Consider the following 24,883-nt stretch of genomic DNA (forward strand, 5'->3'; position numbering starts at 1 on the left):
AATTCCTGTTTTATATAATGATTGGCTGCCTGTTTCATACGTTATTTAGCATACTTACCCTGTTTATATCAGTGACATAAGAGTGCGTGCTACTTTCTCAGAAGAGTACTGTCTTTGCCGCTTCACAGCACAGTGCCTTGTACTCCCAGGCTTGCACATGGTGTTAGCAGATATTTAAAGCACTTCAGCCTAACATTTTATAGGTCATGATGAACTGAGCCTATAAAACAAGTTACTGCAATGAAGTTAATGCACTCTTAAGAGTGTTACATAGACCGAATACTCAGTATTCAGTATATTTTTAGCCTGCCGTAGACACATCAATGGGGAGGAAAGGTTCTTATCATGTAGAATTTTTCCATGTCAAACCTGCTTTATAATACACTCGCAGAATCTTTACTACAGATTTACTATTGAAAGCTGTATTTTTTTCCGGGTTTTCACTATAATACAGCAGCTAGCAGAACCTTTGAATTTCAGTTTCTTCTAGCATGTATGCACGTGCGGGCAGGCGCGCACACACACACACAAAACAGGACCTGTTACATTTTTAAAAGAAATTAGGTAGCAGAATCATTTCATTGAGTAAGCTGCCCTGACCAAAGTCATGCAGTTTGAACACCTTACAGGAAGAAGTCTTATTACTTCTTAATGACACCGAGCTCTATAACATTTCATCTGACAAGATACATATTTTGTCGTTATATTTGCAAAGGCATCTATGCTCCTAGTAATCTGTGATCTTTAACCTTACTGTTCATTGCTTCTCAGATATCTTGCTTCTTGTGATACATATCTATATGATGAAGGAGCAATTTTGAAATGTATTTAATACACACGTTTTTCCAGCACTGTAAAATTGTTGTTTCACCATAACTCAGATTTTGTGCTCCTTTTCCTCTATTTAATACATTAATTTAGGCTGAGTTGGAAGCATAACAATAATGTGACAGTTCTGAACCCATAACCTTTCCCTGTTTACTGAATTTCTTAAGAGCATTGAACTCAACTGTACTATTACACTTGTGAAGCTGTAGGTGTTTTCTCATCTAGGATGTAGTAGCACTGATACTGCCTTCAGTATATTATTCTAGTGCCAACATCACAAGTGGGTATGAAAAACATCATTTACTTTGTATATTTAGCTTTCTTAGATAATTTTGCTGCCTTTGTGACAGAGATACAGCAAAAGAACACCTCCTGGAGTTGCATTTAAAACAGGAGCACTTTGGATAATGTGCTGTAGACAGAACACATACGAGTTAGTGCTCAGTTATCATGCATGCCATCAGCAATGCCTTGTTGCTTTCTTATCAGTCACTTCCTGCTGTCAGCCCAGTGCTTATTTCAATAGAAAAGGATTTGCATCAAATGTAATACAGTATTATGTATGGCTAACATGGGGTTTTTAATTGTGCAGGCACATGAGACTCCTTCAGTGGTAGACAGTTTGATAAAAGGATTAGATCATGAATGTTTTTGACACAATTAAAGATTATCTGTGCATTGACAGAGTCAAGCCAGTGAATTTTCTGATGTGTTTTTTACAGAGGTTGAATCTGCTTGACTTGCATAAAAACCAACCACAGAATACTCAAGTTTTTTACAAATGTAAAAACAAGCAAACAAAAGCAGCCCCCTAAACTTTGTTGGGCTTAAAACTGGAAGTTCCAGGAATCAGAAAGTGCACAGCTCAAGTCAGTAACTTAATCACCTAACTTCAAATCGCGAAGAAGAAAGTGGGATTGTGCTTTCCAAGTTAGAGCAGAAGGGTACTTTTGCAGGGGAAGTCCTATACCTGGAAGCCCTGCAAGCTTTCCAGATGATAATTGGATCCAGACATCACTGTGGGTAATGAATAACCGTGCTTTTGTGACAGACATTCCTCTCAGAAGAAAAGAAAGTATTTGTAGTGAGGACTCTCAGACACATTTTAATAGGAAATGACACCACTGTTACAGAGTTGATTAAAGACCTACCAAGGGACAGCAGTTCTGGGAAAAATCAGCAGATGAAATAAGAAAAGTTGTAATTTTATTATTAGTTGTCGGTTAAATATATATAACTTTAAAGCCATGAAATCTGCATTAAAAATTATGAGAAAAAGGACCGTACCATCTTGCTAGCAGATTGCACTTTTATAAATCTCGTAAAATAACCAAGTTGTCTTTTGGCCTCTTGCTCAGTATTTTGCTTTGAGTTCTGTTGAGCCGTAGAAATGAGTCACTCCGTAGCCCTGTGGAATTGGTAGATATGCAGCAGTGGGCACATGGCCTCTGTTGATGAAAATTATAACCCAAAAAGGGGATATTCCCCAAGGCAAGTTTACAAAAAACAATTTATTCTTTTTCACCCTGTAAAACTCATCTTACATGCAGGATCTCTTGCATTATTACAAACTCTAATCCTCTGAGTGGGTAATTAACGGACCAGAAAAGCCATTTGTGGAAAGAAAGAGCCATAAGGGTGAAAAATATTTCTCTGCTGAATGATCTTTAAGGAGTAAATAATTACAAGAGTGAGAGGTTTGGGATGACCAATCTAAATCTGAACATAATTAGGATGAACACAGTTTGAAAATCGAAGCAGTTGGCATGTGCAACAATTCTCATATCAGAAGACTAATTAAATATTTAAAAGCCCAATTTTAACTATTCACAGAAAAATAACCTGCCACAAAAGGGTCTGTAACTTTGCAGATAATTAGGAAGGGTTACAGGGGGAAAAAGCACAGATTGGCTCCAAGGTTCTGCAAGGTCACGTCTTATTATGGTGTATCTTTTATATGGTCTGATAACAAGTTTCTTGCTAATTTAATCTAAGTAGGGCATCCCATAGCGATTTCCCATTTCCCTTGTTAAAAATGTGGTAATTTTTCTATATGCAAACTGCAATAGATGAACATTTTTATAAATAATTGCTCCTAATTGATACAGGCTATAATATTTTTAATTATTCAAGGGGAATGCATGTGTTAAAGTTCAGTTAGGGTTGCCCCCACCACATCCCCCATTTGAAATTGTCCTCATCCTGTCCGTTGCAGAGGGCAACCAAGGGACCCTATGAAATCATGTTGCCTCAGCGGCCTATTCTGTAAATTAGTAAGTCTTACTTTCATGTTAGAGCTAAGATACATTTATGTTGAATATCCATTTCTGCAAACAGGAGAGCTGTGTTAAACTCGGAAGACCCATGGTGAGTCAAGCTGAATTTGCATTGAACTGACCTGGAGGTCCAGTTGAAGCGTTAACATTAAAAGCGTACCAAGGTTTCTACATTTCAGAAGTTGCAGTAACAAATCAGACCTGTCATTTGAAATACCTTATTTTAGTAATTAAAGTGGGTGATTTTTTAAAATGTATTTAAGATCTGTGCAAATTAACGTGACGGATAAAGCTACACGTTTTCAATATTGTAATTTTTCAAGTTACTCATTTAATAATGACTCAGAAGCTGTCTTAAGTTACATAACTCTTAACTGCGTTACGAATATGCTGCATGCTAAGCCATGAGTAAAAAAGATCGATGTGCTGCAAAAAAGAGTTTTAAAGGGTTTTTACTCTTACTCTATGCTCTGTACCTGGGAGTCTCTTCTGCAAGTTTGTTGCAGCGTTATGCCTAAAGATCATACGCTGCGCTTCAGGATTTTCATTTGGATTTTCTATACGCTCTGCTCTAGCACTGTGCCTCAGAAATAAACGCCCCTTCGTAAAGCTCTGATATTATTACCCAACCCTATGTTTCTCCCCTGAAACCTGCTCAACCCACAAGGCGTGATGCTGCACTCATGCTTACTCAGTGTGAATAATCTGTGTAAATTGCTCAGATATTACGATGCTGCACTACTAAAATTTTCATTAGTAAATAAGCATAGCTGCAGGCTATTTATTTTGTCTAAATGGTGAAACATTTAACTGGATCTTTTGAATGGATTACTTTTCAGCAGTGCAGATCTGCTTGGCTTAGTTGGTGTACTAAGACATACACTGCCTGTAATCCCATGCTGCATTTTGCTTGCAAATACGCATGCACATAAATAATATGACAAGATTATGAATATGACTTTATTTCTATTTCTTCTTCCTCAGGTGGGATTGCATTAGAAACATTCTCTGTGAAAAGCAGGTCTCTTCTGCTTCATACTGTTACAAGGTTTGGGTTTGGCTTGCAGCTACGCAAACCTCACCAGGAGATTGTTCCGTTTACTTTGCACACCTCATTGCATCTTTTGATATCTGCTTTTCCTGTCTTTGCTTTACAGTCAGCTCCTCACAGGCTCTGGTAGTTCTAGTAGGCCTTTCACATACGTGGTAGAAAGTAGTGGGGATAGAAAGGTGGGATTATAAAAGCACTTAAAAAATTAGCGAGAGAAGGCAGGAGTTATGTATTCCACTGGAATCTACATTTCCTTTTCCTTTTTCGTTTTTTTTCCCCTCCCTATTTTATCTGCTGCTTCAGTTTCAGGTTAATAATAACCCCATAACAATAGCGTTTGCACCAATAAACAAAGTACTGGAACAAGAATGAATTGTAACAAGAAAAAAATATCTCTGATAGCTTAGATGTGAGTAAGTGAGAAGATTTGTCTTTTTAACACTGACTGCTTTGAACTTACAGAACATGAATACTAAAAGGCAAATGGGTCATAACTAAATGCATTAAAATTTTAAGAAGACGATGAAAGCAAGAAATGCTCTGTTAAATTACTTTGCCATACAAGTCTGATACACGTTCATTGATAGAGAATCAAACTGGGTAATCCTAAGAAAGGGCCTGTGGGAGTTGCGTATTTTCTGTTGTGTTTTATTGTCTATTTGGAGTTTTCATCCTTAATGCATACCCTTACACTCCCACAAGATTACATGGTATGAAGAAAACACAATTAAATATTATTGCGTATTTATTGGGCAAACGGAAACAATGCTATGGTGCACCTTCTACAATATTAATTATGCACTATTTAGCTTCCTTATGTCATGTTTACTCAGTAATTAGGAAGATTCAACAAATCATTGATATTATATTTAAAAAGAAAGTAGAAACAATTTTCTTAGGTTTTTTCCCCCCAAATATTTTTCGTCTGAAGCCACCAGGTTTATTGCTGTAGTGGTCACATTGTCAAGTGCACAGAAAATCCCAAGGCTGGGTTGTGAATTTTCAAACAAATTTCTAGCATGCCTTACTGCTTCAGTGGTCACAGGAAGATCTCCAATATTTAAACACAATTCTTACGGCCAAATTCTGCTTTTATATGTGCTCATGTATCTCCCATTTTTTTCTTAGATTATGAAAACTACCATCACAGCTCACGAAATCTGTTTTCCCTTTGAGCTAGGTAAAATTGGTGCTGTTTTTTTTTTGCATGCTCATTCCCCCATAATAGTTTTAGGGATTCTAACGTATAATAATTTTTAGAAAATCTTATACACAAGTAAGCAAAATTGCCAGTGTGGCATCCTGGGTTTTTTAAAAGCCAGTTGCAGGATTACATGTCTGTCTTCAAGGAAGCATGGCTCTGTAGGGATGCACGCGCTCACTCTTCCTGCATGGGTAGGGTTGTGCTACTGCTGCTGCGCCGGAGTAGCTGGAGCGCTATGCATATTGCAGTGATGGCTGGCCAATGCTGTTTCAAATCAGGGCTGTATAGCAAGGCTGGGTTTTTTTAGCAGGTCTTTTTTTCAGACTTTGGTTAGGCCCAATTTGCTAACTCATTAGGTTTCAGTATGTGATAATATATTTCTTGTGAGGTGAATTTGAAACTCAGAATTTAAATACATGCCTTTAATTTTATCTACTGTGGTATGTGTGTGTGCATACGTATGTATTTATACACCTCTAAAATAAAATCTCTGTTCTCTGGCTATTTCATATGTAAGTTTTATACATATTTTTTAAGACCAAATCAATAAAATATAGCATTTAAGTAATATCTGACATCTTCATACATATGTAACTTTGAGTTTAATAACAGGAGCGGAGGTCTAGTGAATATGCATACGAAAGCAGAAGCACATCTCACGTGGCAGTTGTAGACCTTTAGGAATACATATGTAAAGACAGGCATTTACTCTGGGTAAAGAAGTTCAGGAATTTTTCAATTTAAAATGTGCTGTTGTTAAAAGTCAATACACGAAGTGTAGTCATCCCACATTCCCATCTCTTTTTACTCAGACTGCAGCTCACCCAGGGTGAATAAGGAACAAGACGACCATATGGAGTATGTGGTGCTACAACTCAGAGTTTATGTGCTTCAGGTGGTATTTAAGCAGGTTGCTGCAGGCGATATGCAGGAACATGTCATCATGTTAGCTTTTAAGTATTTAATCAATAGGCTGAAAGAGAAAAAGTGTCAGATCTGACTTAAATGTTTCAAAACATACCAAGATAGGTTTTTTTAAATGTATTGACAATTTAATTAAAAATGAATTTTATTTATTAAATGTGGCTTTACACTGTATCTTTTTTTTTTCTTTTTCCAGTGAAGTACACATGACTGTGTTCTGTGTTTGCCAGTTTTACCTTACTTAATGAAACACTGCATTCACAGAAATGCAGCATTAGAAATACCCAAAATTATTTTGATAGCCCATTTCTGGCTAGACGTTAACTCATATCCTTTTCAAAATAACTTTGGTATTTCTTTTATGTTACTGTCTTTGTCAAAGTTATTTATGCAAAACAAAAGCATTTGAAGGATAAATTGTAATGTGGACATTAGTTCCTACATACCTTAACTTTGCAAACCACTTCGAAAGGAACTGTGTGTATCTTTATGTGACTGATACGACTTACCCATAAAGATGACCTCTTCCCTCAGTCAATCTGTTTGGTCTGTGTAATGCTAACATCTTTCCGGAATCTGCTTCTCACATTCCAGTACTTCACTTTCTGGTCCAGTCATGATACGCTGTGTTTTTCATTTTAATGCTGGAGTATTTGTTCAAGTCCATAGATTTTGCATTTTTAATCTTCCTTAGAACAGTGGTGAATAATGGCCCTTGGCAGGAGATAATGAAATTTTCTTAATTTATATTTTCAAGCAGAAGCTTCAATTGAAAATGGCATCCTGTGGCCTGGAGACATAGCTCTAGTGCAAGTTTCAGGGGAGCTGTAATAATAATGCAATGCCAGCGGTGACGGGGAATGATAGGACAATGAAGAAGTAATTTAAGAAAGAAAGGAGAATGTACCAAAGCTTTATTGTAGCATATCTAATGATCTGCTGAAGATTCCCAATAGCTTTTGAAGCATGACAGGAGAAACTAATGTTATCTTGCCAAAACAGAAGCCTCTGCTTAATCAGCAGAACAAGATTATTGATTAAAACACCTCACACAATAGATTGCACATGGAATCTCATCTCCATACATTGCACGTGGAAAAGTGCAATAATGAGCATAAGATAATAAAAAAAAAGCAAAAGCAATTTGTTGGGAATTGTACAAGTCAAGATTAGAGTTGAAATGCAAACAAATTATCCTGGAAAGTACAGCTGTCCTTAAAGCTGAGCACCGAAGGGGGTGGATGCAGCAGGGACATGGCTACATCGTAAGCAGAAGATACTTGCTAACAGCCCTACTGGAACTGCTTTACTTTCCTTTTTTTCTGTATTCATCTGAAATGTGAAAGGGCCATTCCTCATTTGCACAGTCTTCTTCCTGAGGTGAAAGGAGTTCAGACATTGTACTGTAACTGTTAATTAAACACTCCATTTGATTTTTAGATTACTCAAGTGATGCATCTGCATTATGAAAATGTAACCTTTCTTCATTCATACTAAAATACTGAAGAAACGAGTGTTAAAGTACACAGTTGTTCCTTGCATTCATGAGAATAGTGATACTTCCCTTGCAAAACTCTTGCTGCTGCTAGCACAAGAACCTGAATTATCATTCCTTCAGTGCTACAGTTAGTCTTTTCCTAACTAGGGTTTCAAATTTAATTCATATATTACCTTTCCTAAATCAACTGTTACTGAGTTTGTATAGAGTTCTTTGCAGATCTGCTTTATTTTCTTGTAAGTGACAAAGTCATTGTATCATAAATCTTTGTGAATATTGTGAATGTCTTAAGTGTGAAGACATTTCTTGGTGAGAGATCATGTGAATTTTAAGATTGTACATAAAAACCTGAGAATTTGTGTATTTTAATATATGCTAGGGAAGTATGCAGTTAACTAGATTACAGAACACTTAAATGGTAGTTAAAACCTACAGAAAACTTAAATACTAGATTACAGACACTGAAACACTACAGTATTTGTGATTTGACTTCTTAAATTTGCAGAAATTACATCTGGCTTGTATCATGCCTTCAGTTGGAATAATCTAAAAGAGTTTGAATAGATGGACCAAACTAACAGTATATTGTGTAGAAAAAATAACATTGGTGAAAATGAATGAGGGACTTCAAGTCATTTGCCAGTTAAGGTTGTTGGGGTTGGGTTTTTTTTCTTCCCCCTGGTGGTGTCTAGGCCAATTCTGCAAATCGCCAGGAACTTTATTTCCACTGTAGTCTTGTTTTGGAGAATCCCATGAAGCGGCCACACTCAGAAAGGACTTGCCCATTACAAAAAGGAATGAAAACGGGTGGCAGGATTGAGTTGAAGGCTGTAACAGTGTAATATCCTCTTCACTGGGCATAGTGTTTCTAAGTGTGTAAAGGTTTCTCAGTGGTGAACAGTGAAGCTTGGCTATGGCAGTGATGCGGTAGCTTTGACAATCTGTAGCTGTGTAGGATAATCTGCTGTTTAGTGCTATTTTATGGAGAGTGGAGTATCTTTCATCCAAAATACCAGACAGAATTCCGTGTTTCTTGTCTTACAGAAGCTCAACTAAAACCTTTATCAGTTTGTAAAATGGTCTTTGCAGGCAGCAGCAGAACTGTAGGCCAATAACTAATAGAGAAGTTAGTATCCCTGGTTTTACAGGAGGGAAAAAAAAACGCAGCAGACAGAAGACACTCATTTATCCAGAGAATAGTAGTGTAAATTTCCGAATTGCTTGTCTCAGAACTACCTCTACGAAGTCTACTTACTCTTCATCTCTTCTCTGTAACCCATGAATTGGGATTGACAGCTGCTGTAGTTGCTGTTGGGTTTTTGTGAAGGTTTCACTGGAATTGAAATTTGACCACTAACTGTGTAACAGATAGTTACCTGAAATTTCCATTTTTTTACATGTGAATATTTTAATCAAGTGTCTTTAGTTTGAAATCTTAGAAGTGCATGAAAATCAGAACCTTACATGAAAATTACTCATGTTTTATAAAATGCAGCCAGCGATGCAGCAAAATCAGCGATGTGAATGTCAAAAGCTATGACTTAAAGGACAAATACTTCTATTCATTCAGTTACCCAAGTAACCTAAGTACATGGGGAGGTGGTGGTGGTGTGTGCTTTGTAGCACTGCTGTGTGCTGCAGCAGTGGGCATAGCTCATTGGTTTGGAATTGGGGTCTCCTTCATTTTGGCCAAAGGTGAGCAAAAGGTGACCATATGCACAGCAGGTGAAGTCTCACATAAAGAAATAGTCAAAAGTTTTTAGAAATTCCTGTAAATGGCCTTCAGTGCCTGAATTTTGACACTGGCACTTACTGTACAAAGAAAAAAATACTGCATTTTCTTCTGAATTATTTTTATACATCCTTTTGATACAAGCTAGCATGAAGTTCTTCTCAGTTTCTTGACTGACGGCAACAGTAGGAGTCTTTCACTGGGGGGAAGATGAAAGAGAAGAAAACAACTTTTCATAGGGAGACAAGAGTCCCATCTTTTTCGTAAGATTTACAAATACTACTAGCAAAACTTTTTTTTCCACAGCTAGATATGACCTTCATCAGTTTCATTCTTAAGCAATTTCTTCCAATATGTATCCATTTTATTTTGCAACAAATCAATATTTCCCTCTTAATTGCCGCTCATTCAAGTGTAAAATGAAATTTTCATTCAGCTCAAAGCTGTGGAAACCATTATACTGAATGATGCACTACACAAAGTCTTTTTGTGGGAATTATTTTGGCTTCAGCATAAGGTTTTCACTAAAGAAACAGAAAGAAATTTAAAGAAATTAATTACAAAATCTTACATCCGAGGTTTTCTCATGCTGGTTAGTCTGGCCTGAGGTGTGAGACATAAAAAAACCCATACAGGGCTTAGAACAGAGATACCTTTGAGGTTTTGGGCCATATTGCCTTCTCCTGCTTCTACAGTCTCCTCCTACACAACACACACATTAGCAGCACTTTGACCTCCATGTGAGTACAAAAAAGTGGCTGTGTTGTATGTTTTCAGTATTACAGATTCAGTACAGTGATTTTCTCTGCAAGTTGGGTGCACATTTCATCACTTCAGCATGGGTCTGAAAGCCATTGGATGTGTCATACTCATTCCAGACTCCCTAGTGCTCTGCACGAGCTGTTGCACTGAATAATCGTGCTGTTGGGAGTGGTGCGGCGTTACCTGTGCGATAGCTGTACAGGGACCTGCCTGTGCTCTCTGGAAAGTCACTGCCACAAGCAGCACGGAGGTGACAGGTGAATTCCTCACCAGCTACCTGTATCCATGGTTGTGCATATATACAGAAATCCCTGGCTATTTCCAGTTAGTTCTGCAATTATGACTCTTATGAGGCTAGAAATAAGTAGCGTAAAAAAAAGAAAAAAGGAAAAAGAAAATAAGAATTAACTGATAAAGTCAGAAGAGTTGTTGTTGCCAAGTTTGGTCAGCAAGAGGTACAATATGTCCTGACCAGCTCTGTGCTAGTTTGATTAGTATATAAAAAGGAAAGTGATTTATATCAGTTCTTCAAATGTAGCTTACTCTACCTTTTATGAGGTAGCGTGAATTATTCTTATACCTGTTGGCAATGTACAGCTGTGGAAAGCTGTTGATACAAGATAGATTATTTTAGCTTGGGATGTGGTATTCAGGGAGTGTGGAAAGTAATAGGGCAATAGAAAAGTTGATGTACAGCTGGAGTCAAAGGCTAGACTATTACTTAAGTTCAGACTTCTGTTATTCAGTTTGCTGACAAACAAAACTAACCCCTGAGAAGATCAGCCAAGCTCTTTTTCTTTTAGTCCCCAAACTCCCTGACCTTCTCTTTTTTTTCTTTCACTTCCTTCTGACTATTTTTTCTGTATTACATTTTGACCATCTGATCGGGGATAGGTGATTCTTTTTCCACTTTTAACTTCTAAGGTAACTTTTTTCCCTGGAAAAATGAATTAGTAGTCTAAAATTTCTTTATTATTATTATTAAAAAAAACTTCAGAAAACATTACATTCAGTAGACACTCGTGGTTTGTAATAAAGTTTTTCTTTGTATGAAAATGCATTGGCTTCCATTGTTAAGCAAATCAGATATATGTTTCAGTAGTTAGACTCCTCTAAAATACATTTTAATTAATTTTCTTGCAGTTCTTCCTTTTAACTCTTTTTCTTACTTCCTCAGACGGTCATTCTTTACCTCTTCCTGTAACCTAACAGAGGAAGCTTAGAGTCCACCAATTGCTCTTAAAATAATTAAAATGGAAATGCTAATGCTCTTTGCCTACAATAATAACTCTTCCAACCAAAATAATTTCCTTGAATCACAACAAAAATCTCTCTAAGATGTAAAACTGTTCAGCAGTATGTATATCTCTAAAGATGAAAGGAATTGCTCGTTTTTGTTATTGTACATTGTTCAAAATTACACATTTTTACATTTTGTATCATCTTTGCATTTTGCTGTGATTTTATTGAGCGGTAGTATCAAATCAGTATATATTTGGGACAGCTATATCTACCAGTGGGAACGAGTGACATTTGAGATAACATCGATCTCCAAATTTAGAAGTATAAAGCCTGAACTGAAATGTTGTCTTGAAGCATTATTTATGGACTTCGACTGATCTAGTATTAATTAACTTTGTTGTCTTATGGATTGGACTGCCCAAGTGTGAAGAGAGTTAGCACTGCATATAGTACTTTAGTATGAACTTGCAAATTAAATGTAATTTTAAATTAATTAGCTTGCTTTCTTTTGCCATTCCAGGTGCAACAACCGAACACAGTGTATAGTAGTTACTGGGTCAGATGTGTTTCCTGATCCTTGTCCTGGAACATACAAATATCTAGAAGTTCAGTATGAATGTGTTCCTTACAGTAAGTATAATCTTTTTATTCTTGCTCACTTCCTCTGGCCCTCACAATTAAAGCTGGAGTGCTGTTACATGGAAAAGAAGCATATGTTTATGGCCCACAGACCCATTATGCATGCAGAGCACTTGCAGACTAGGGCCTCCAATTAGCTTCACGAAGTGTGGAAGGAAGCCATGGTGTGATGCTGGCCAAGTGTCTGTCTGTGTTCTTAAGTGTTTGGCTTTTAAGGCTACTGTTTTTCCAGAAAACAAACTCGAATTAGCTATTCAATAGGCCAGATAGAAATTTGTACTTTTGCCCGCTACCAGTTGCTGACAAATTGGCTTGGCTCACAGACTTCTAAAGCAGGAATTGACTTCAATTTTAATCATGATCTACTTGAACGGCTACCTGCTGTTGTGGTGACTTTGGGTGCACAGCAAAACCCAACACTGACACTCTGAGGCAAATGCCTCAGTTGGACATTGTAAGAGGACTTTGTGCTTCAGGGGTGCATTATAAGTGAACGCAGATTCAGAGTGAATAATTAATCAGTAAGTTACTCAAACTTGGTTCTTAAAAACAATGGGGAAAAGAGTGAGAAAGAAATGTTCACTTTTAATGTAAAGGGAAAATATGAATTGTGCCTTGAATCAGTTGCCAAAACAAAATTTTTCACTGAAAACAAAGTAAATACTGAAATTGTATTGAGATAGAAAAATTTGAAGTTACAGCTACTTCAGCAGTTTTGTACAATATTCTTTCTAATGCCAGAATTCAGCAGCTTTAGACATACTTCTTATTTCCTTGCAATAATTAATGCTTTTTTTCATTTACATGCATGCATGTTTATAAAAGTTCTGCAGATTCGAAACTCTTAACTGGTTTTGCTTTCTTGTAAGGTCATTCTTTGCAGTGACTTCTCCCTCGTCCCGTAACTCAACAGAGAAATAGCTGTGTTTGCAATGGAATTTGAGCAGTGCACTCATCATTCCCTTAAGTTATTATTAAGCGTGAATTTCTTGATCTGCAGTAATCCTTAACCAAAGTCACATTTTTTGTTGGTACAGGAAACAGGCCAAGTCTGAGATGCAAAAACACTGTGGTGACAGTATATATCCAAAAAGGAAGGAAATGAGTTCTGGCATAAGCAAAGCTATGTCAAAACTGTCCGTACTGTTTACTGCACAATTTTAAAATTTAGACTTCTTAAACTGAACTACTACTCTGTACTGCTTCACCACATTGAACCTTCACTGTTGTTAAAGGCCAAACACAGATCATCTGGTTTTATTTCATTTCTGCTGTGTCATTGTGAAATGGTTGCTTGCTGATTTTTTTTCTGTACCATTTGTAGGATTGGAAGCCTACTGCATACAGTGATCCCTAGTACCATTCCTCCTGTGTGTAGTACCGGTGGCTTGTTGTAACCGTTCTTCTCGTGCCACTTTTGAGGAGTGATGTCTTACCCCAATCTAACCAAAGTTTTGTTCCACAAAGATCATTTTTACTTTAGCGCTATTTTCATTCCCAAATTCTCAGAAAGAGGGCAGTGCATCTGAGGTCAGTCAAATGACAAGAGGTTACGTTTCCAGTTCCAGTAGGCTAGCTCATAGAGAAAAAGTGTAATGCAAATAATGTTCAAACATAATTTTTTATGCTTTAGGAAGAGAAGTGTGGATATGTTCTACCAATTGGGTATTGCTATCTACAGGAATCTTTTCTTTTCCAGTTTTCAGAAGTATAGTGCCACAGCGCGGCCTACCCTGTACTCTAACGTGTAGTTATTCTACTTTTAAAATGTTTATTTTTGTTTACTGTTAATTGCATTGGCCTACCCTTTGAATTATGTAATTCTGTGTCTATCATAACTCAGGATTCTGGATACTTCTTGTCTTTCAAAGTCTATAAGTTTTGGAGTTTGTCAGCTGCAGCATGTACAGTGATGACACTATGCCCAATTCCAGAACTGTAAGAGGCATCACCTGTCATTACCAGCAGTCATCAAAAAGGTTGCCAGTTACTAAAATCACTTTTGAAGTTTGATTTTGCTTTAGTAGCCATTTTGATTGTTGACCATCTTTCTTCCCTGTCCCACAAAGCCTATCCTGGTATTTTTCCAAGTCTCTTTTTTTGATGCCTGATGAACTCCAGTTATCAAGTCTAGTTTTTTTCTCCCGTGTTCCAGTGCTCCATATCTAAACATACAGAATGACTGAAATCATTAGGTTTGCAAATAGCAGCTGTGCCAGCATAAGAGACTTGTTAGGAAGGTGGGATAGGCTTTTGTGGGTCTAGGAAGGGACGTTTTTAGTGATCACAGCACTTCTAACCAAAGTTCAGTTATGGTTCTTACTTTTTCTGAACTTCATCTTCAGTGACTGCAAGACTGCAAAATTTGCTGTGTCTCACTGTGGCGCCTTTCAGTCCATGAGAGATTACAAATAGCAATCATACCAGGTTTTGTGGTAAAGGTTGGGAGTTCTTACGCACTGGAGTTGGTGTCACCCTTGTACAAAATGCAGCTTATGAGCTCGTCTATGTCTTGCTGGCCTCCAGAAATACATAGCTGCTTTGCTGATCATACATACTGATTGAGCCTTTTATCGGTTCTGTATTCATCGCCCTCATAAGAAAGTACTTAATGAAAAGCTTCCTTTTTTGCATCTCAAAGTGTAGACCTGTTGCTCGTGTTTTCCTAATCCTCTTTAGTACGAAAAAAAAAAATCTATTGAGATACTCAGTTGGATCTCCAACAAAACTAAAATTCTAGACAAATTTGGTAGGCATTGCTTTGTCCTAAAATAAGAGTGTTATTGATTAAATTACAAAGAAATTGAGAGTACCGTACTTGACATTTCTCTCAATTATGCTGCACAATGTATGTTGACACTTTGACTGAATAACAGAAGTCAGCCCTTTTATGAAGAAGAACATCAAAAGTACCATTCTGTACATCTGTGCATTTTTATTTTAAGCCTTTTTTGGACTGAGGAATTCAATAGAAAACATTTTAAAGTGTTTTATTCTCTCTCTGTCTGTATTGATTGGACTTTGCAGCATTTGTTTATTTCAATAAGCCCATCTGTCCCTGAAAAATTACAGCTGTACACCAATGCACGCAGAGCAGACGTGCTACTAATGCTTTTAGTTACCCCTATCTTTTTCCCCCTCTCCTATTACTATATCAATATTGCTCTTTGGCAAGGAATAAATTCATAAATAAAAGTTCACAAGCAGAATAACCTGAAAGTCATTAGCACTGATTGTGAAACCCAGGAATTCACCTCAGAATACATCTTCTGCTTACTTGGATAACTCAAGAATTACAAATTGCAGAAAAACAAGTATTTTACCTAAAGATGTATAAATGAACAAAGGATAGGAAAACTACTGCTCATTTTGAGACTATTAACCCCCTCCCAGTCCCCCATAAAGTTTTTGAATTGTTCCCTGAAGAAACACTAGATCGGCTCAGCCAATACCATTCGCTCAAAATAATCATATGTAATTTTGTTAAATGAAACTGAAAATCCCAAACTTTATATGAAACATACAAATACATTCTTCAGGATAATACCCTAATACTGAAAATGTAATAGCTGTGCAAATAGTTTTGATACACTTCCTTGATATCAGCAGCTACTGTTACACAGATTGGTACATCTGTCATTTTCCAGGTCGTTTTATGAAACTAAGGGAGCATACTTCAAAGGCTACTGAGTATATGAAATAGATTTTATTGCAAATAATTATTGGAAAGCTATTTACTAGCTGGACTTCAGCTGTACATCTTTCTGTAATATGTTCCTTGAAACTTCCTTGGGGAAAAATTGCTGTAGTAATATAACTTTGTTAATCAGGTTCGGTTTATATTTTCCATGTACAGTGGCGGGATGGATATTTGTTTTAAACACTTAGTATGACTGTCCTTGCATACTAGCTTGCTGTTTCGGGCTTAATCGATGATGCTGGAGAATATCTTAAATAGCTTAAAAAATGTTAATTTTTTCTTCTCTTTTCCTCTTGCTTACTGTGCTTTTGCTTCTTTTTTCTAGATGTTTTTGCTTATTCCTTCTAGTCTGATTTTGCAGTTATAGACTGAGAAGTGGCAAAAGTTCTCAAGATTAACATTCAGGAAAAAAAATAATATAAAGCCTAAGGAGAGCTAAAGGATGCAAACTGCTTTCTTTAAAGAAAGGAAAGCAGAGGGATGTCTGGGGCAAAGGTGGGGGAAGGTTTAGTAAGCACACATACAAACCTATAAAATTAATATACTACATTTTGGGTTTATAATTATCTAATTAATATAATATGTATATGTGCACTCGCACATATATGATAAATTAATGTGTCACTTAAAAACCAACTTGATAGCATTATGCTTTGAGAAGAAGAAGAGTATGTATAGCATGCATTAGTAAAGTCATTCATTATTTATTCAGGTTCACTAAGTGAAACTACATGCCAACATATCTGTATTGCCTCCTTAATCTACTAAAATGATTGATCCATGTTAACTTGTGTAACCGTAGAATCTCTCTCCTGCTAGGTTTTCCTGTTGTCTGTTTCTCTTTATCCAATATAGTGCAGTTCTTATTCTCCCTGTGTTTAGCGTCTGTTACTAATTTAATCTTTAGATTAATAGTCAATTTATGTTAATCTTCTTTCTTTTTTCCTTGCACTTTTTTATTTTTCTTCCGATGCTTAAAATAGAAGTGGAGCAAAAAGGTAAATAACGTATACAGTCCAAACCCCAGCTCCTTGTTATGTGCCTTATGGATGTTAACCTCTTCCCTTCCCCTACCCACAACACTCTTATATTATGATAATCAGCAGGATCTCATAAGTACACCTCATAAAGAAGTCGACTGTTTGCAATAAAGTGACTTGGCTGCTTAAAATAGGTGGCGGGGTATAGTGTCTGAAATACTTGGGCTGGAGGGAAGACTCCCTTGCTTTTTTCTCTCCCTTTCTCTTTGTCTTTCTTTCCCTCTCTTTCTCTCACCCTTGGGTAAATTCTTGTTAATCAAGTGTCATCTTGCCTGGCTTCCAGAACCCTCTCCATAGCATGCCATGGTTACAGGGTTTCCTGGTCCGTTTCATTCATTGCTTTGGTTGTGTTTTGTTTTCTCTGCTCCTAATTGCTTTCTCTATATACCTGATGATTTGTTTTGTTCCTTTATTTTTAATCGAGGCACCTCCTTTTTCAGCCTCACCACTTCTTAAAGTTCTAAACAAGTCAATGTGATTTTTTTTTGGACTGAAATGACCTAGCACACTGCTGCACACCAGTTAAAGCTCTGGAGCGTTAATGCGTACTCACTAAAAGTCTAAGACGAAAATGCAAGAGTAGCTCTACATTTTCAGCTGTCTGTGTATGCCATTGAGCCTTGATCTGTACTAGTGAAAACAGTTCCCATCCACTTTCCATACTGGTACAGCAAAGAACATGGTAACTTTAAGAAAAGTGGATGATAAAGGGTGATAATTGCATTAATTATAACATAAGGTATAATCTAGTGCCAATTAAATTGATTTTTTTTCTTCCTGACACAGTCATTATGATTTACCTACCTTTTTTTTCTTTGTTTTTTTCTTTTTCTTATGAGACAGTCTTAATTTGACGTAATTCTTGTCTTACTTCTCTCTGTGACTGTTAGTTTTTGTTTGCCCGGGGACGTTGAAAGCAATTGTGGACTCACCGTATTTATATGAAGCTGAACAAAAAGCAGGTGCTTGGTGCAAAGATCCTCTCCAGGCTGCAGATAAAATATACTTCATGCCATGGACTCCATATCGCACTGATACTTTGATAGAGTATGCTTCTTTAGAGGACTTCCAAAATGGACGCCAGCAGACGACATATAAACTCCCAAATCGAGTGGATGGTACTGGATTTGTAGTGTATGATGGCGCTGTCTTTTTTAACAAGGAAAGAACTAGGAACATAGTAAAATTCGACTTGAGGACTAGAATTAAGAGTGGAGAGGCCATAATCAATTATGCTAATTACCATGACACTTCTCCATACCGATGGGGAGGAAAGACTGATATTGACTTGGCAGTTGATGAAAATGGCTTATGGGTAATTTATGCTACAGAGCAAAACAACGGGATGATAGTAATTAGCCAGCTGAACCCCTACACCCTGCGTTTCGAAGCCACCTGGGAAACGACATACGACAAACGGGCAGCATCCAATGCTTTCATGATATGTGGTGTCCTGTACGTAGTGCGGTCGGTGTATCAGGACAATGAGAGCGAGACTGGCAAGAACGCCATCGATTACATCTACAACACCAGGTTAAGCAGAGGCGAGCACGTGGACGTTCCTTTCCCCAACCAGTACCAGTACATCGCCGCAGTGGATTACAACCCCAGAGACAACCAGCTGTACGTGTGGAATAACAACTTCATTCTGCGATATTCTTTGGAGTTTGGCCCACCTGATCCTGCCCAAGGTAAGAATTTGTTTTTTCTCATTTTTAATCTCTTTGTACTTCCTTTCAGATAACTATGTTACCATATCTTTGCTCTTAGACTTAGCTCTTGGCAGAAAGGCAAGGGGGGGTTGTTTGTCTGCACTGTGCTGAGCAGTACAGTGTTACTTTGGTGCAACGCAAATTTGCAGCACCTGTGAAGAGAGAATTATTTTATTTGGTTTGCAGGCTTGTACTTTTCTTTTCTTTTTTTTTTTTTTTATACAAGTGTTTAGCTTTTCTGTGTTTGAGAATGAGTTGGGGAATTGTTTATTTACTTTATACCATCAGTCAGTTTGACTTTCTATAGCTAAAGTAAGTTTGAGTTCATTCACGCTGAGCTAGAAGCCTGTTCCCATCCGTTCGATGTTACCTGACTTCTGAATTGATTACAGCATACATGCAGACCTTTTAACTTCTTGGCGCCAGCAGTTGAGAGTGATGTGTGCTGGGAGGTCCCAGAGGAGATGTATGGGGTTAATGTGCAATACCAAGCATAAATATTTTTCCGCAACCCTATTTTCACCGTTTCTAATGCCAGGTTAGACGAGATTATCCAACCTCTTTTTAGTAGGTTTCTCAGTAAGTCCATTACAATTGCAATTCAGCTCACTTGAAGTTGGAACAACTACCTAAAAGGAAAGACACTAACTGCCAAAAAAACGAAAGAAAAACGGAGGTCTTTAGGTCTCAGAAATCCCTAAAAATTATATGAACAGCCACATATTAACATCTGCAGGGGAGAGTAGATACCCAGAGAAATGCTCTGTGGCAGAAGATGCATGCAGCAAGGAACAGAATGTTGATAAGCTGCTTCAACAATGAAGGTAACACTTCACTTCTCTCATCTAACTGGTATGCATGTTTAGCAGCCATTTTTTCTACTTCAAAAAAGAAGTAATAATGGCCTCTCCACGTGAAAAGTAGCTATCCTGCTTCAGCGAGGCTGATTCACACACAGCAGTGCAAACCATGTAGTGTGCACACAACTGTATCAACATACATACAGCTTTTCCGAGGTACAAAAGTACCCAAGACGCAGCAGGACAAGGCCGTTTAGAACCAATACATTAGTAATCTTCAGAGCCAAGTGAAGATCTGTCCCGTCTGTCTCCTGCAGACCTCCCTGGCAATACATGGCCAGGCTCCGGCACGTTCCAGGTGTTTGGAGACTGAGCCCCGGCCGCGAGGACAGCCATCCTGGGGAGCTTTGCTCTCTACACATCAAGCTAGTCTGTTCCTCAGGGAGCCTTTGGGGCTGCTCTTAGCAGAGATATACCCACCTATGTAATTAGAAAAAATGTATAGCTTTCATTTTCATACATTCTCATGCATGTCACTTTTCATTTGGGTTGCCTGAGATGAAGATGCATTTTAAATTCTCCAAAGCTTTAATAGTAAGAGGAGAAAATGGAGGTACAGGTTCTAAGTAGCTTTCGCAGTTCAGGCAGCTGCTATGAATGTGGCAAAAGCTAATCTTTAAATCATTGCATTGAGGGAAAAGTGTTAAGGAAGAGCAGGGAGAGAAGAAAAGGTTTTGTGGAATCCTTCCTTTACTTTAGTAAACCCCCAAAAGTCTCCACTAAGACATTTCATAATGTTTTTATTATGAGAGAGAGTCTCCAAGATCCTAAGTTACAGTACCTGTGCTGGCCACATCCCATCTAATATCAGAAAGAGATTTGGGCATCCACCAGCACCCCGTCATGTTCCTGGGTTCCTTGCTAGCATGCAAGGCAGGGGGAGAAATGGTTTATTCCAACCAGACCTAGATGAGAAGGGGTCCAGGGCACACTGCAGGGTGCTTGCCTCTCGTCTGAGCTCTTTGCCTATTCACCTGTGAAGACAGAGAAGGAATGTTTTTTGAGTGATTTATGAGTTTGAGTTTTAAATGCATTATGACATCAGTAAATATGTTTTGATTATGGCCTTTTTAAAATATAGAAACCATATGAAGACACTAGGTTTATTTGAATATGTGATGCATATATTCACAAATGGTATTTTTCCTTATATAAAGCCAATATCCAATATTTTAATTTTGTATGGATCTGTACATAGCAGATCTAAGAATATGTTTCAGTTCATTTCCTCTTTTGCCTAAGCCAATTGCCTGTAGTTAAAGACTACTAAATTAAAGGAAAAATTATCTAATATGATTGTCCTTGAGATGTACTGCTATAAAACCAAGAAGAGATTCTATACAGTTTCTAACTCTATATTTTATTTGTATTATATTCTCAGTTCCTCTTTGTTTCAGCATGAAGTCTGTATAAATTAAAGATCAATCCTTCTATTGTTACACCCTTAAAGGATCTATATGTGTAATACACATTTGGATTTTTTTATCTCACACGGAATTAGATCAGATTTTCAGCACGTTTGATGAAGGGCATTTTTGTGTTTCTTTTGTTCTGGTTTGGTTTGGGTTTTTTGTGGTTGACTCAGATTTCTTAATCATCTACTCAAAGACATAGGTGTTAGGATAACATTCTTTAAGTCACCTAACACAAGAACCTTCTTTTAGTGTCTTTTGCAATGGTACTTTAATATCAACTATTTAATGGTGTCACAAGGTCAGTGCCTCAAAATTGGAAGTCGTGGCCTTTTCTGTTCGAATGGTTAACTTGGGGCCATTGTGGGAAACTCAGCAATCTGTGTTCCCTCTGTTGCCGTGGGAGCAATAATGATATATAGACACATGCTGATTCTTTTTTTTTCCCCATCTATCTGTCTTGGCTATCAGTTCTTGTCTATACCATAACTTCCAACTACCGAGTGCTTCAAAAACAAGAGTCTTTCTTCCTACATGAAAGATGAATTTGTCACGTTTGAGTCACACTTTCGAGCTCAAGGGTTTACATTTGCTCCCAGAGCCAAAATGTTGGACTCATCCATGACCCCAAACCTGCCTTTTTTCTCTCTGTTGCTTCTTTCATTTTTAAATCTGCCTATTGAAACATCTGAAATACCACTATAATTAATCGAATGTTGACCTTGCCCTTGCTGCAAACCTACACCATTTTCTCCTCTTGCAACTGTCCATGTTATGTGCTTCCCGTATCCTTATTTTCTTAATCTTCAGGAGAACTCTTCAGATTTCTAAAACTGCGGATACTGCAGCCAGGCTACTGTTTTGCCCTGACAATGGGGTCTGCTGCTCTTAGAACCCCCCCCTTAACCTCATTCTTCATGTGTTGTTTTTTCTTCTCTCTTCTCGTGGGAATTGTAGTACCTAGATGTAGAAATGGTTTTCAGAGCTATAGTTGACAAGTACCACTCAGATATTGCAGAAGAGCACATTTTCTAAGGTTAAGTGTGAAAATTGCATTTAAAAATCAAAATCTCAGTTTAGAAATAAAATAAAATATATCAGGCCCTGCAAAAAGCCACTATGAAAAATTTGAAACAAACCAGCGTTTTTATATCATTGGTAAATTTAGTGGATATGTCCTGTTACATTCTTTCTAAAGGTTTCCAAGGGACCAAATGAATCCTTGCTGAAATAGGAATTTTAAAAGGAATTTTAAGTTAAAAGATCAGGAAGAATGAAGGGAATTTTCCCCCTAACAAGTGAATATGAGCATAACTTGTAAGGTTTCCTTGGTAACAAAAAGAAAATAAATCCTTTTGTTCTGTGTTAGTGCATTAGGGAGAGATTTCATCTACACTCATCCCAATTTGCGCTAACTGTGCAAACTGTTCAAACTGAAGTTGTCTCCCCTTTTGTACCATGATACCCATCATTAAGTTTTATTGGATCACTGCAGGAAAATATGGATGTTGTGAGTGTGGACAGAACGGAAACTCGAAGAGTACTATCACCAAGGGCTTGAAATAATAGGAAACTAGTGCAACTAAATCTTTGTAACACCAAGAATCTGCGACGAAGTCATGCAGCAAATCGTTAAGTAAATTAGATCTTTACTATTATATCGAATCTGATACGCTACAGATTGATTAAAGAGTGGTTGTACAAATAAAGACAACATAATGGGGACCACATAGCACATTTCTTGATCATAGGTATTTGGCTAATTTTGTGGCATATTTGTTATCATTTTCAGGGTATAAATTTATAAATGGCTGTGTAAACAATTCGCTTTAAAGTGAACGGTATTTGGAAGGGTCAGTAGAGTACTGGCTAGCATAATAGCTGGAACCCATAGGTAATTAGGTGAGTCTTAGTGACTTCCCTGCTATTCACTGAAGCATGAAAACAGGCACACAGCGGTAATAAGCAGAAGGCAGGGAAATCTGGATTTGCACAGGTTTCTGATCTTCGTTGCTTTACATGGCAGCTCAGTGTATGACACCTTTTGAAAATGAAAGCGGGCACGAGTACACTGAAATACCTGACCTATAAGTGCATATGTTTAACTGAAAAATGTATGCAGCTGATTTCTAAAATTACCTAGATGCCGGAGATGAAAATGGAACCATTAGTATTTTCAGAAGTGGTGCATCATCTGGGCATTTCAACACAATTCTAAATCTAAGGTCAGAGTTGTATTTGGGGTGGAGATTTTTTTGTTTTGGCTTGGTTTGTTTTTTTAAAACGTATTTTGTGGCTGCTTAGAGTAGAAATCTGTTGGCAAAGAATACTAGATAGCTTGTGTGCCTTCTCTAAATCTACTCTTCACTGTCAGTTGGGGAAACAAAGTTACTATTCCCCTGCTGTCCTAAGAAATTGTGTTATGTTTTTTATAGAAATCAACTGTTAAACAGGTGTTAAGTTTTACTCCAGTGGTGTCTTCATTTTTAGAAACAGATAGTATGCATAACTGTTTAAATCAGCTGTTAGGAACTGCACGAAACAAACGTAAATTAATTACCCTCAACTTGAGTCTTTGGATTTACTTCCTATTGCTCTTTTCTTACTTTTTTTTTAATTTTACGAAGGCTGTCTTCAGCTGATAATGAGACACACCTATTCTTAAAAAAAGGAAGAAGGCAGAAGAGGTTTTGGTTTTCTCCTCGGCATGTCAAACCTAGTCAAAAAGTCCAAAATAGAATCTCGCATTGTAAAAGCCGCTTTTTTGGCATTGGGCAAAATCTACCTATCTTCAGCCTTGTAGAGGCTCACCCGTGCTGCTTGGAACAATAGGTTAATAACCTCGACATGGAGTTTGTTCTTCTTCTTAGTTGCGGCATATTAATCATCACTGCCATTATCTTACATTGGTAAAGCACTCCGCAAGACAGTGCATGGGAGCCAGCGGATGCTGTCACCCTCAGCTTTCAGAATGAGACACATCAGGTGGTGGCAGCTATCATGTGTCTTCGTGCAGCTCAGGAGAATGGCCTTGCAGATTAAGTTCCCCAACAGGTCATTAAAACCAAAATGATCTGCCTTCTAAAAGCTAGATGTATTCCTTAAAGTGATGTGTTCGGTCATTTCTTATTTTTTCAACCTCCTCCTTTCCCAGACTTCCAGCACTGTCTGAAGTTTCCTGGTACATTCTTAAATATACTGCCTTCTCCTTTTTTTAAATTTAATTCAAGAGAAAATCTCTTAGAAATGATCTGTGTTTTTTTCCAGTTTTTGAGAGAGGTGGTTTGAAGTCTTTCTCCTAAAATGTGAGATTATAAATATATTTCTAAAGTATGTACTACTAAGCTATGCAGGTCATTTTTGAATCATAGGTGATATGCTTTGAAATTGATTTTAATGGATAGCATTAAAATCATTCTACCTAAAGTTGCTAATGACAGCAGGATATTTTAGCTCAGGATGCAGCACAAAGTATGTTCTGAAAATTGTTACCTCACTACTGAACTTCAGAGAGTTGTTATGAATTCTTACAGTGATATTTTGCTCCTGAGACAAAGCTATCCTAAACATTATAGGTTTTGAGTGGTAATTGCAATAATGCTAATACACATTTCAGTGATTAAATATGTACTAATTAGCACAATGTGTTAGGGGATGGATAGTAATAACTGGTTGTCCCCTGCATCATTCTCTGTCCCCACCAGATCCCCATTCCCCAGGACCTGATTCAGCAGGCGTTGCCTGACACTTCTGCAAGTGATTGCAAGTGCTTTTGACAAATGTTAATTGGGAAAGCACTAGAAGGCTGGATGCATTGTAATCAGAAGAAAATTACAGCAGTTTCACAAGATGTCAGGCAAGCACTTGCAGAACAGATCCGGGGATTTCAGGAGGTTTCATAGTAGCTGGCTATGCCACGAATTCAGCACAGTTACACAGACTGTATTCAAGCAGCCAAGAATGAGACTGAAGAGAAGACAGCCTCTGAAGAAGTTTCTCATTT

General features: G+C 37.5%; 1 protein-coding gene across 5 annotated transcripts in view; it reads left to right on the plus strand.

Annotated features, from left to right (window-relative positions):
* ADGRL2 (adhesion G protein-coupled receptor L2) overlaps positions 1-24,883 on the plus strand; it is a 128,943-nt gene that overhangs the window by 65,479 nt on the left and 38,581 nt on the right. For 3 of the 5 annotated variants that reach the window (XM_075156122.1, XM_075156127.1, XM_075156128.1), the window contains exons 3-4: positions 12,038-12,147; positions 17,787-18,587. In XM_075156122.1, coding sequence (XP_075012223.1) covers positions 12,038-12,147; positions 17,787-18,587 — 911 coding nt within the window. Of the gene's footprint in view, positions 1-12,037; positions 12,148-16,842; positions 16,855-17,786; positions 18,588-24,883 lie in introns of all 5 variants that reach the window. The other 2 variants (XM_075156125.1, XM_075156126.1) reach the window with 1 other exon arrangement.

This window comes from Calonectris borealis, chromosome 8 (assembly GCF_964195595.1).
Source record: "Calonectris borealis chromosome 8, bCalBor7.hap1.2, whole genome shotgun sequence".
Classification (NCBI taxonomy): Eukaryota; Metazoa; Chordata; class Aves; order Procellariiformes; family Procellariidae; genus Calonectris; species Calonectris borealis.